This window comes from Belonocnema kinseyi, chromosome 9, assembly GCF_010883055.1.
Source record: "Belonocnema kinseyi isolate 2016_QV_RU_SX_M_011 chromosome 9, B_treatae_v1, whole genome shotgun sequence".
Lineage (NCBI taxonomy): Eukaryota > Metazoa > Arthropoda > Insecta > Hymenoptera > Cynipidae > Belonocnema > Belonocnema kinseyi.
The window spans coordinates 80064638-80078440 of NC_046665.1; the positions used below are offsets into that span (position 1 = coordinate 80064638).

A 13803-nucleotide genomic window follows, 5' to 3' on the forward strand; every position below is an offset into this window, starting at 1 on the left:
ACATAGTTTTTGAACGGCCCCTTATTAATCATTTGCAAAACTGCTCTTTTCTTCTCACATAGTTCTCCTAGAATATTTTGGAATGATTCTGGTATTTTTCCTTGAAATTCCTAATACGAATCACAGGCAATGAATGCATATTCATAGTTTTTTTTACAAAACTTTATCGTGTGGGCCCAATTTTTTCCCATTTCCAAGGCAGACAAATGCTTCTCATTATTTGTGTAGTGTGCACGAATTTGACGACAGGAGGGATTCGATTTTCATCGTCATAGGATTACTCTTAAAGCCCCGTTCTATAGCTTTTATCCCCGGACACCTTGTGTAAGTCGATAGAGATCGGAGATACTGAAGCGCTAGGGGCGCGATTGCCCACAAGGAACTTAGAATTGTTTGAGGGAAGAAAACATTAATTTTGCGGGCGCAGCATAAAAGGGATCAAAGACGACGGTATTCCTACAACTAAGCCATAAGACAGGGTTGAATTTTGAATAGTCCCATGGGATTAGAATGCAGGCAAACAAACTTGAAATTGCTTCCCCTCGAACTTTCATCGCCTTTAATAAAATACATAATTTATGACAAAAGACCTTCTTTCTTAAATGTAGTCCTTTCTTTGTTTCTTACACGTTTTTTATAATTATTTTACTTGTTTTTTCATTTCTATTTACTTGCGTTTTATTTATTTTTCAAGAAAACTGAAGCTAAGCATTTTTTCTAAATTCTGCAACTGTTCCGTAAAGCAATTCAATCGCATATAGTGAAGTAGTAGTCTCTATTATATGAACAAATTAGGGTTCTAGTACCACTTTTTTTATCAAAAATTATTTAAACCAGGGACCTTGCGCTTACACAAAAGGGTTTCGTAGCCTATCAGAGTCTCTCATCTCACGTATCCTACTCCCCCCTTGTACTTCTCATACTTCCCTCCCCTATTCCCCTTCACACACTTCCCCAGCTTCCCCTCTCGGAAAAAAGTACGATTATAGACTAGATAAATTTTTTTCAACATTTTTATGAGATGATACTGCTTCAATAGGAATAAAAAACAATTTAATATTTGCCCTATTTCAGCTGGAGTTTTATAGAAAAAAAGTTGCAGTGAAATCCCACTTAATTTTTTTCTAATTTTTACGAGAGCAGATTTTGAAAACATAAATAAAGTGGAGCTTTTTCTCAGTTTTAACTTTTTTTTATTTTAGTCTGATTTCAACAGGATCTTTCAGAAATATCAATTGTTTAAGGCAAGACTCCTTTTGAAATTTTTTTTGGGACATGAATTAGGACTTGGCGTCCATAAATTTGTTTTCTGAAAATAGGGGTTTTCGAGTTTACTTTAAAAACGGCAAAAGTCACAGCATCTTAGTCCAGAGAAAAAATATACGCATTTCAATTTCATATCAGAGTATCTATTTTTGAAATTATAATGCGAAAATCGTTTGAAATGTTTCCAGGGGCCAAAGTCCTGTACCAGGAAAATTTGTAGACGGTTATAGAATCCGATAATGACAAATCTACAATTGTAATAAACATTCTCCTAACGAATTTTTAAAGTAATGAACGTATCATTCTCTTACGTTGAGCAAATTATCTTAATTTGGAAGATAAGGCTCATTTGATATCTTTACCTATCAAGTACCATATGTGCAAAAATAATAATGTTTTAATGCTCTATAAGATGTATGCTCTATTTTCTCCTAAAGTAAGAAATTATTAGACTACATCAGACGTGACTGGTGTGGTATCGCAAAGGTGAGACAAAGTTCGAAATATGTATTTCGAATTAAGTTACTCCATTGCGACATTAAGGAAATGACTTAGACGCGTTCCATTTGGTAATGAGGTGGAGATGATTCAGAAAAGGGAGCCAGGCTTCCTTCAGATATTGGTAAGCTGAATTTTAGAGACGAACGACAGCTACAGGGTACTTCCGGCGTCGCGTAATTCAATATCTTAGAAGATAATGGCTCTGGGGTTTAAGCGTCTCGGTGCTTCGAAAGTGAGAGAGGGTGTAGAGGTAAAGGTGGATGTGGAAATGATGGTGATAAAGGCAGAGTCGGCCACAACGGACCCAGGATGCACACCATAGAGATAAGGAGCTTTCTCAATCATCAAGATGGATGGGTTTTTGGGTCATTCACAGCAAATTAATTTGAGCATCTTGTTAAATTAGCCAATCGCCAAAGATCGATCTTCGACCTCACACTGTCCCGGCTGACATTGAAGACTCTTATCGTTTTCGGGTTAGTTGATAAATTCAAAAGACGGGAACTTTTTTACTGGTTAATGAAGACCGATCGATGCCAATGAAGAGGTTTTCCCGTGATAACCACAATCGCTTGCTATTCTTTGCAAGGGTTTCTTTCAAACCTTCCTTCTCAGGCGTCTGATCAAAATGTGCAAAGATTAGAAAAGAGAAAGATAGGTTTTCTCGAGATGTCATCCATTACTTACCCCAATTTATTACCGACATTTATCTCAGGTGTGTCGAAAAGAAAAGGTGCCAATAAAATATGGCAGTCTATCTGCTTCTTCAATTTATTATTGGACGATGAAGAAGTAACGTAATTGTATCGCGATTGTTCGTTTATTGCTTCCATTTTTCTCGATTAATCGTGGGAGAGAAGAAATCTGAACAATTTTTCTTATTTACTGAAATAGACGGATATTTTTTATTCCCCAAATACAAGTTAGGCTTTAAAAAAGCTACTAATGTTACATGTAACACGATGCAAAAGTTTTTCATCTCCCGATTAGTTTGGCAGTATAGCATTCCTAGTTTGTAACCGGAAAGTCCGGGCTCGATTCCAGCTGTCAGCATTTTTGGCCGGAATTGTTTAAATGTAATTAAATCAAGCAAAAATATGATTTTTTAACCATTTTTTTCATATGACCCAAAAATAAAATTTTATTATTCGAAAATAATTAAATGTGTGTCCAGTCACTGTCTTCATGACGTGGAAATCGGAAAAACCAAAAAATAACCAAGAATATGATTTAATGACCGGGTCTTTCCTCTCAAATGTACTAATCTATAAAAAAAAGTAGCTTCTTATATTTTATTACTCTAATTCTCAGTTAGAACAGGGAATTCTTAAAAAAATCATAATTGTCTCTTGGAATAGAGAGATTTCCAAAATAATTATAATTCTGTGTTGGGACAGCCGTGTGGCAGTGTGTGGCAGCGTCAACAAAGGGTCGCCACCAGAGTACAATAGACCGTTTATGTTTTTACAGACTGATTAAATCTCAAGGCCAGTGCGAGGCAACCCCCGAAACTATTCTTATATGGGCATTCTTGTGTATTTAGTTTGGGACAAGGAATTTCAGTAAATTAATATAACTTTGACAATTTGGAACATGTAATTTTAGCAGAGTATTAGAACTTTTAATTTTTGACAGAGAATTTTTGTAATTAATAACCATTTTTAGTTAGAACTGAGAGTTTCTGTAAAGAATTACAATTTAAATTTTAGGTTCATTAACAAAAATTAATTTTCGTTAACTCGAAACAGGAAATTTTGGACATCGAAGGCAAATTTCGAAAAAGAATTTTAATTTTAATTTACAAGAGGGGAATTAAAAAAAAATCCCGGTTCAAGTTCAGAATTAGAATTCTTCCATAAAATAATCTGTTCCAAATCAGAATTATAATTTTTATTACCAAAAATTATCTGATATTCCAAATCAGCAATCTTTTAAATCTTTTGAAAGTTTTAAAAATAATTTGAAATTATTTGGATGTATTGAACTGTTTTAAATTGATCGAAAAAAATTAACAATCAACCGTGAGGAAACCAGAAAATCACCGGGAATGAAAATTCATCCGTCAGGACGATTTCGACCATTAACACCACACACAGACAAACGCAGAGCATTTTGGTTTAAATGTAGTGCTTTCCAATTATTTACTTTGAAGAATAATTGCTGCTTGAAAATGCCAATTTCAGCTGTCCAAGTTTTTAGAAGCTAAAGTTGAAAGAATTTGAAATAATTTTAATTAACCTTTCATAAAATATAAAATTACGCTAATAGACAAATGGGAAAGAAATCGGTTAAGATGGTTCAGGCATCTTGAGAGAATTCTAAATGAACGTCTGACGAAACAAGTGTGTCAGGGTAAAGTAAATGGCAGCGTGCCCAGAGGCAGACCGCGGAAAGAATGGTTAGAATGTGTGAATGAGACCCTAGTTAGAAGAATCACAAGAAGCCACAGAAACACGAGAGCCACAAAAAAAGACCTTGGGTACTAATGGACCCACGTGGGGAACCTCCCATAACGACTTTGTGAGGATCTTCACTTGGGGTGATTGCTAGAGAGATTGATCAGCAAATATATTATAAGGATGAACCTTAGACTGTCGCGGCAGAAAGTCTAGACAATTAACCAAATATTCGTTTCAATTACAAGAACTTTTTATTTTATATTTATATTTTATATTTATAATAAAAAGTTCTTGTAATTGAAACGAATGTTTGGTTATTTGTCTAGACTTTCTGCCGCGACAGTCTAGACTCCACCTCAATAATATACTTTTTGCCGCTACCGGTTTTGTGTACACAAAACCTTTCAAAAACAACTGGCTGAAAAGCTTTTTTATCGGTACCGGCAGGGCATAAACTGCCTATAAAAAAAAAAACAAAATGGATGTTCCACTTTCTCGTTTTCAAATGAAATGCTCTGAACACAATATTTCTTTACGTTCTCAAAAATATCTGAGCAAAAGCGCTAGAGTTTTCTGAATTCTTAATATTCAAGGAATTGGATCATGCAGGGTTTCAGCGCATAAAGAATGTAAAAAGATTTTTAAAAATGACTTTCGGTGAATTATATTTACAAATTGAAAGAGAAACTGGAAACTCGAGGCGCATACCTTGTACAATGCACGCGAATGCACCTTTTAGCCGATTTATTTAGAGTTGCGCGAATGCGAATGCGCCCCACGGGGAATGAATGCAAATAGGTACCGTAGCGCCCCTGTATTTTTTACCGTCCCTTTTGTGCAAAATTAATTCTGACTACAGTTTTTAATAAAGCCGCAGCCAGCGGCAGCCATGAATCATGAGAAATTACTATGCCGCGAGAGTGGCCCAATAAACGCGACACTTTTTGTGGTACCCGTCTACGTTGAAAAGCTCTCAATGGCGAACGAGATGGGATATTATTCCCGGGGTATCAGCGCCGCTTTTTCCGACAATTTCTCCTATATGTACGCGCTTGTGTACCTGACGATGCGAAAGGTTGAGAAAAAGTGTGGGCTGTATAATGTCGACATTGGAAGCGAGAAAAGTGCATCCAAATTTTCTAGGTGAATGCGTTTGCGATTATTTCTGAACTTCCGGAATAAAAGCACACCGGAAATAATAACAAATACAGCGTGGAGCTTCAGAAAGGGTAAACGCGACAACAATGATACTGCTTATTAAATTTATGCATTTGGGTACATCCAGGTTGTTTTAATACCTGTGTAAAAAGAATGTTAAATTATCGTACATTATTTTATATTTTTTGAAAAGTATGTTATAAAATGTATGAGAGTATGTTTCCGATAGGATACATCGAATAATTTAAGGCTTCTTGTCCGATCACCGAAGTTGAGCAGTGCTTGGTTCGGTTTTCCTCGGATGGGAGTTTTCGAATTAAAAAAAGTAACCTAATTAATTGATTGATTGATTGATTGATTCTATTAAATACGTATTTAATTAAGACATAGAAATTTTAATTAAATGCATTTTAAAACTGAATGATCATCCCTGTCAAGCGAACTGAAATGGAGAGTTTTAACTTTTAAACTTTTAAAATGTTGAATAAACATTTAAGTGGCTTGGTCTTTTTTCCGATCATTAACGATGTTTCTAAAAATTTTAATTTTGTAAAAAAACAAGTTTTTGAAAGTCCACCAAGTGTGACTCTAATATACGTATAACACCTACAGTAATTGTTAAATAACCTAAAGAATATTGAAGTAATTCACGTCGAAATATAATCATAAACACAAAAAATCATTTAGAAAATTTTGCCCATAGCCAGGAAAGTATTCCTTATTCAAGTGTTTTTATTTAATACTAAGAAGGGCCACGTGCCAAGGATTCCATTAGGAATAACGCGAGAAAAAAAAATACATTTTCGTACATTCCGTCCAAATCGTAAAAATATATGATAAAGTATCTGAAATACTTTCATGATCTAACTCAAATTCTTTAAACAACATGAATCCATTATTACTTTTTAATTTTACCCTCTGCCCATAAATGAATCAATTACAAGATTTTTAATATTTATAAATTAATTTTTCATTGTTTAAAAAATTCTTTTTATTAGCACAATTTTATTTCCATTGCATATCGGGAATTGAGCGTATTTTATAGATGCTATGATCTATTTATTGTACTTAGATATTGTAGATTTTTATTAAAATTCTTTTATTTATTTATTTTTATTTAAATCAAACTTTATAGCTGAAAGGACTAGAAAATCCTACTTTATTGTTAGTTTTTTACATGTTTTAAAAGTTCAGCTTGAGTATTACTTTTCCCAAGTAATTTCTTATTGTTTAAACCATTTTCATTTCTTCTACCAATTTATTATTTTTAATGTCGCGTATTGATGGTACTTTATGAATGATTTTGCCTAATTTATTAATAGAAAAGGTGACTTTTTTGTTTTAATTCTCAACTTGGTATTTCAACCATTTTTATTTATTTAAAATTTTTTTATAATGTCGCAAATGAATGGTATTTTCTGAAGGCTAAGGTCTAATAATTAAATGTCAACATCTATCTCTAAATATATGCATTATGTTTAATTGTTCTTATTTATTGAACAAATTGCTTTTTGAGTAATTGCAATAACGATTATGTTTAGAAATAGGTATTAACATTTATCAATTAGGCCATAATATTGAGAAGATACTTCGGAAAATACCATTAATTTTTCAAATTATAATATAATAATTTTTTAAATAAGTAAAAATAGTTTCAGCAATTAGCAGTAGATTAAAAACTCTACGAATTCGGAGAAAGTAGTGGAACATACTGATAAAACAGCAAAAAAAACGTTTCTCTAGCTTTTTCCTGAAAAAAGTTGCATTTTAAGTACAATGAACCCGAGAGATAGGGATAGATAGTTTGTTCTTCTGAAATTTGTCGCGGCGCAGCGGGGATTGATGAGAGGAGCTGTGGGGCGTGCGTGGTGCTCACTCACACATGACTATTTACATTCGGAGTGGACCTTCGTCTATGGAGTTAGGTCCAAGGTCAGCTGCAAAATCGGCACTCACTCTAGGGTTCATCGTATTTTATAAATTAACCCTAGAACCCACCTATCAATTTTTTTGCCTTCTGACTCCACAATGGCGTACAATCGTTCACCAACTTTCTCATTCGCGTAAAACACTTCCCATATCCGAGAATACGGTTCAATTATACATGAATTTCTTCGTTCTTTTTAATACAAACTAATTAATCTAATTGGAAATACTACGAGGACCTTGAGTTGTTGAATCGTTCCTACCAATCAGAGAAGAAAAGCGAAGGTTGATTTTGGTAGGTCATTTAACATAAAGTTCAATGTCCCGATAAATCATTATTCCGAAACATCACTCAATTATTTATAACAATCTGATGTTTTTTAATATTTTTTATATTATTACTAATGATCCACAAGGTTTTTACAAGAGGTCTAATTCTTTTTCTTAAAAATTATTTATAGGAGAATTTAACTTTAAGCCCTATTGGCTAACTTCGGAATCTCAAATCAAAAAATTTGAACCGGACAACACATTTTTTGGCTCGCCGCATTTACCAAGCAGTGACTGTGTTTACAGATTTAAAAATATACAAATATTATGGTATAATAAAAGAATATAGATTTCAAAGAAATTAGTATCTTTATAATCAAAATTGGTCATTGTAAAATAAATTTAGATTATTCAATGAAACTATATTATCAATTTAATATTATATTGAGGGAAACCAACCTGCAGTATATAATCATTAATTTAAAGTAGTACTATATGTAAAACAATTAATTGAATTTAATTAATAGTTAAGAGGGCAACGATCCCCCTAATTTCATTCCAAATCCGAAAAAAGAAATCCCTTAATTTTTTATCTTCTTAATTTCGATTTTAACAGATGCCGGTTTTGAGTTGAAGTTTCCCATGTAAAATGCATGGGGAAAAATCACTTTTTTGAATTTTTGGAATAATTTTTTAAGGTTTGAAAAAATGTGATGGGAAGTATGGGGGCCTTTTGAGAATCATCCAACGAAGAATTTTATGTATCAGACATATGGGGTTAGCAACTCTAAAACCATCTCACGAGTACCTGAAAACTAACCTTAAAACGAAAACTGTCAATTCTTCATGAAATCGATATTTTGAGCACCGTATTCTCGTTTTTTACCTAAAATTATTACTATCGGTCTAGTGGCATATTTATTATCATTGGTTAATTAAGTATTTATTATTTAAACACATGAAATTTGTTTAAATATATTTTTAACCCGCCCCCCTTAAAATTTTTACTATAAGTCTAGTGGAATATTTAAGAACATTGGTTTATCAATTTCTAATTTTTTAAACAAATTTAATTTGTTTGAATAATTTTTTGTTGAAAATTCGTTCTTTCTCTAAAAATTATCACTATTGGTCTAGTAGAATATTTATTAACATTAGTTCATTCATTTTCAATTATTGAAACAAATGAAATTTGTTTGCATAATTTTGTTTCGAAATTTAAAAAAATAAAAATTATTACTGTGGTCTAGTGGAATATTTATCAGTAATAATGAATTACTGATTAATAATCAATTTAATAATAATTAATTTATCAGTTATATTTGAGTAATAATTTTTATTTTAAAATTAAAAAAAAAGTTAATCAAATAATGTTGATAAATATTACACTGAAGAAATATTAATAATTTTTATTTTAAAAACATTTAAATAAATTCTATTTGTTCAAACAATTGATGATTACCGAACTAATGTTAATAAATATTCTAATAGACCAATAGTAATAATTTTTAAGGAAAAAAAGAAGTTTCGAAAGAAATTGTTTAAACAAGTTCCATTTGTTTAAATAATAAACAATTAACGAAAGAATGTTAATAAATATTCAACTAGACTAATAGTAATATTTTTTAGGGGGGAAAACGAATTTTCGGAAAAATTAATTAACAAATGATAATAAATATTTGACTAGACCAATATCAATAATTTTAAGTAAAAAAAGACGAGAATACATTGTTCAAAAGGTCGACTTCATTAAGAATTGATATTTTTTGTTTTGAGGGTAGTTTTCAGGTACTCGTGGGTGTGTTAGGGGTGTCAAATCAATAAGTCTGATGGATGAAATTCTTCATTGGATAATTCTCTGCAGGCTCCCATACTTTCCCGTCACATTTTTTCAAACTCTTAAAAATTATTCTAAAAACTCAAAAAAATTGATTTTTCCCCATGCATTTTACATGGGAAACTTCGAGTTAACACCGGCAACTGTTAAAATAAAAGAATAAAACATTGGGGAATTTTTTTCGGATTTGGAGTAGAATGGGGGGGGGGGATCGTTGCCCTCTAGCATGCAAAAAAAATTTGCAATGCATTTTTGGATCACCCTAATGCACAGATATTAAAAATGAGATTCAATCTTTAAATTAATTACAAAAAAATTTGTGAGAATTAACTCTATTCAATTACGTGAGATATAAGCAAATGAACGGATCGATCATTTTTCTAGAAATTTAATTACTTTCGAGAATTCCTAGTTGTGGTCGGCGAGTATTGCATTATTCGTTGAATTGATATAGTTTTAATGAGAATAGTGTAATGTGTGATTTAGTATGATCGAGAATTAAATTATTATCGTTTAATTCGATCAGGTTAACAAGTTTAATTAAATTACGAAATTAATCGTAACATTGTCCAGGCGCATAACTCTAATCAAACTACAGTATAAATACGAATTATTTAAAAATTAAGGAATATAAAAACTAAATTATTTTGTCGAATATCTGGAAAAAATTAAAAAATTGACTCATCCCAAAGTTTGTTCTTACACTATAAATTTGAATCAAAAATGGTGTAGTTAAATTTTCAATTAAAAAAATTAATTGTTCAAAGTAAAAAGAATTTTGACAAATTAGTTCGGTTTCAACAAAAAAGATTAATCTTAAACTAAAAATATTAATTTTTAACAAAGTAGTTTACATTTCAACCAGGTTGTTAATTTTTTGACCAAACAGATGAATTTTCAACTAACAAGATCAACTTTCCACCAAAAAAGACGAATTTTCCACAGAATACAAGAATTTTTATCTGTAAAAGGAATACTTTTCAACCACAAAAAAATGGAATTAAAAAAATTTAATTTTCAACTAAAAAGATGAATTTTCAACCAAAATGATAATTATTAAACAAACAAGAAATGTTAACAAAGCAGTTCAACCTTCAACCAAGTAGTTGAATTTTCAGCAAAAGACCTGAAGATTCAAGCAAATAGTTTCATCTTTAACTAGAAAAGATCAATTTTCAACAAACAAAAAAAAATCGAACCCAGGTAGCACAACAAATTCTGTGAATATTTCCTGAAACTGGCGGTGTAAGGTTTTTTAATTGGAATATTTTTTAATGTGTAAAATAATCATGGTACATATATTCCAAGATATTATAGGAGGACAAAAAAAACTTCTCCATACCTGTAGGTGCCACAGAATACTACCACGTATCGAATTAAATGAAATAAAACTGCCAATCTGTATTAAACATTGCCCTGAAATATTCCCTGAAAAGTAGAAATTTTCTTGGTTGACCGTACCTTGCCGTAACCTTTCAATGCAATATTCCGAATCTGAAATTGCCAGTTGCAGGAAAACTTCACTGAATTTTTGTTCTATCTGCGAATTTTTAAAAAATAGTTAAATTTGCACCCATAGAGAAGAATAAAAAATAATTTAATTTTAAATAAAAAATGCAGCTAAATTCAACCAGAAAACACGAACTTTCGACCTTGAATTGTCAACCAAATAGTTGAATTTTTGTCAAAAAAAGATTAATTTTCAACCGTAAATGGAACAATTAAGTCCCGAGTTAAAAATTGTATTTTTCACCTAGAAAAAAAAACTAATTTTCTACAAAAATTAATAATCTTTAACAACGACAAAGTGAATTGTTAACATAAGACATCGCTGAATTTTCAATGAAAAAATATAAATTGTCAACAAAAAATGTTATAATTAATATTTCAACAATCAAAAAATGAATTTTGAACCAAGAGCATTTATTTTCTACCAATAAAGACGAATTAATCTAATCAGTAATGTCAACTGATCGAATCAGTCATTTAGAATGATCTAAACTGTAACTGTCAATTATAACAGTGACTTTTACTAATAAAATTTGGACTTGCATAACCATTAACTTGCACAAATTAAATGAGCTATTTTGATTGATCTATTCTGTAACTTTCAATGTGTTAACCAGTGAATTGTTGTTAATTTTTATCATTTATAAAAATGTAGGACTTCAGGGGCCATTCACAAAATAATATTTTTCTTTTAATGATTTATTGATGTTACTTATTAATAACAATACTTGAAACAAATTTTGCAGTAAATCGCTGCTTTGATAATGTTACCAACATCGTTGGTTACTTGCTAACAGCATTTGCAGCAAAATCAAGTTTAAATACCGCTGGTTTATCCATGCATTTTTTCCGTGTATTTTAATGAGTGTAATGAGTTTTTTCTCACTTTTTCAGGTATTATTTAGCAACGTCGGAAAAGGATCCTGCTCAACAGCACCTGTATCGAGTATCCTTATTGGATCGGCGTCGAAAATCAAAGTGTCTGAGCTGCAACGTGAAAGGCAAGTCAGACGGAGTTCGATGTCTCTACAATCAGGCTCGGTTCTCACCCGATAATTCGTACTACGTGCTCACCTGCGCAGGACCTGGAGTACCGGATATTTCTATCTGTGACAAAGTAAGTCTCTCTCGAACAGATCATCGACATATCATGAGGAAGTCTTTTGAATCGGAAGTGCGCCAGATTCAAAAGAAGCAAAAAGTAGAATAAAGACGTGCCTCGACTTCCAGGATGAGATAGGATTTCCATCTCATATCGTCTCGGCAAGAAAAATGAGATTTCAGCTTCTATCATGCTGCCAATGACACCCTTAATTCTCACACTCCTCTGTTTTACAATGTGACTGCAAGTCCTGTTCAAACCCTACGTCACGCTATTTGCAAAACTTCTTCCACCCCTCACCGTTCTTCGTCACAGATCATCATACAAAGCTTGAATCGGCTTGAATTCAGCAGGGTGACGTCACAAATACTAACAGTCGCCCCAACACTTCAAGTAGAAATTTCTTCTTCAATTTTATTTCATAATCTTCTAAAATAAAAACATAATATTGTAATAGAGGTCACAGCCCAAAATTCTAGCCATCAAAACAGAGGAAAAAGTGTGATTTTTCAAAAAAATAGGGGAAGTTTACTTTTTAAACAAGAAAAGTTTAATTTTCTACCGAAAGAGATGAATTTTCAAGAAAATACTTGAGTTTCCAAGCTAAAAAGTAGAAAGTTTTAGAAAACAGTTAAGTTTTAAAGCAGAAAAGAAGAATATCAGTCAAGAAATAGAATTTTTCAATTAACACATTAAATGGGAATACAAATTAGAGCCGGGAATAGCCTTTAAGTACGTGAAAAAAATTCTCTCTAAACAAGTAAATAAAAAACCGCAGTAGTCGCAAGGCAAATTTTGTATTTTTAACATTCAAACGAAATGGAGGCACCTTTTTATTTTCAATGTTGCGCTGAATTGGAAGAGGGATATGTTTCATTTTCAACATCTGTATCCATTTGATCTAAAATGGAGGATCAGTTTTAATTTGGGGTATTGAAAATGATAGCGGGGTTTCATATTTTTAACCGGAATATAAAATAATCAGGTCAGCCCTGAAGATGTGAACTGCAATGTTCACGAAACGTCGGCAAACAATTCGTAGTTTTTTACACGAGTGAAACCCGAAATATCTCTTTTTATCAAAATGAATCATCGTGAAAGCATAAAATCTATTATAAAATAATCACTTATTTACAAAGTGAAAAACTTTTGCGAACCGGGAAATAACCGGGAATTTTTTTCCTTGATTCAGAACCGCCACCCTGCTAGATATATAGTTTATTCAAAAAATTATTACTCTCTAAGCTCTATATAGTTTTGAATTCCCTATTGACATATCAATCATAAAATTATAGTGCTGATCAGAGTAATATAGGTCGCTCGAGTACCATATTTTGAAACAAGGTTTCGCTTCCAGTGATGAAATGAAAGGGACTCGAGAAATACAGGTGCCCACTTGAAAGTCCAAGAGCTACCTCTCGACGTTTCAGAGACTCGGTGAGTGGTTTTAGCCTCTCTTGAAAAAGAGTTAAGTCTGATCGATCGCTCGTTAATAATATTCTCTTTTATCATTCTTCGGGAACCGACAGCACGCTCTACTATGTGCCCGACGTGTAATCGGCTTCTCTGGAAGTGAGAAACCACTGAGAAAAATGAACGAATGCAGTTCCTACCGTTTCGACTTGGAATACATTTTTAATGCGACTTCAAAAAGAAAGAGGAAAATCGATGGAACGTCTGATATTTTCTTAACATGGATACATCACTTTTGCAAATTCCAGAGTAACAATTGTTATTTTGATGAGATAAAGTATTCCTTTTTTAATTCATTTTTGTATAATAAGGCTGGTTGTTAAAAATAATTGAATACCGGTTCGATGACTTAAATATTCCTA

At 32.0% G+C, this 13803-nt stretch overlaps 1 protein-coding gene across 6 annotated transcripts in view; it reads left to right on the forward strand.

Moving 5' to 3' along the window:
* Positions 1 to 13803, forward strand: part of LOC117179413 (venom dipeptidyl peptidase 4) — a 794327-nt gene that overhangs the window by 731574 nt on the left and 48950 nt on the right. For all 6 annotated transcript variants that reach the window (XM_033371173.1, XM_033371175.1, XM_033371177.1 and 3 more), the window contains exon 11: positions 11761 to 11983. In XM_033371173.1, the coding sequence (XP_033227064.1) occupies positions 11761 to 11983 (223 nt within the window). The remainder of the gene's footprint in view (positions 1 to 11760; positions 11984 to 13803) is intronic.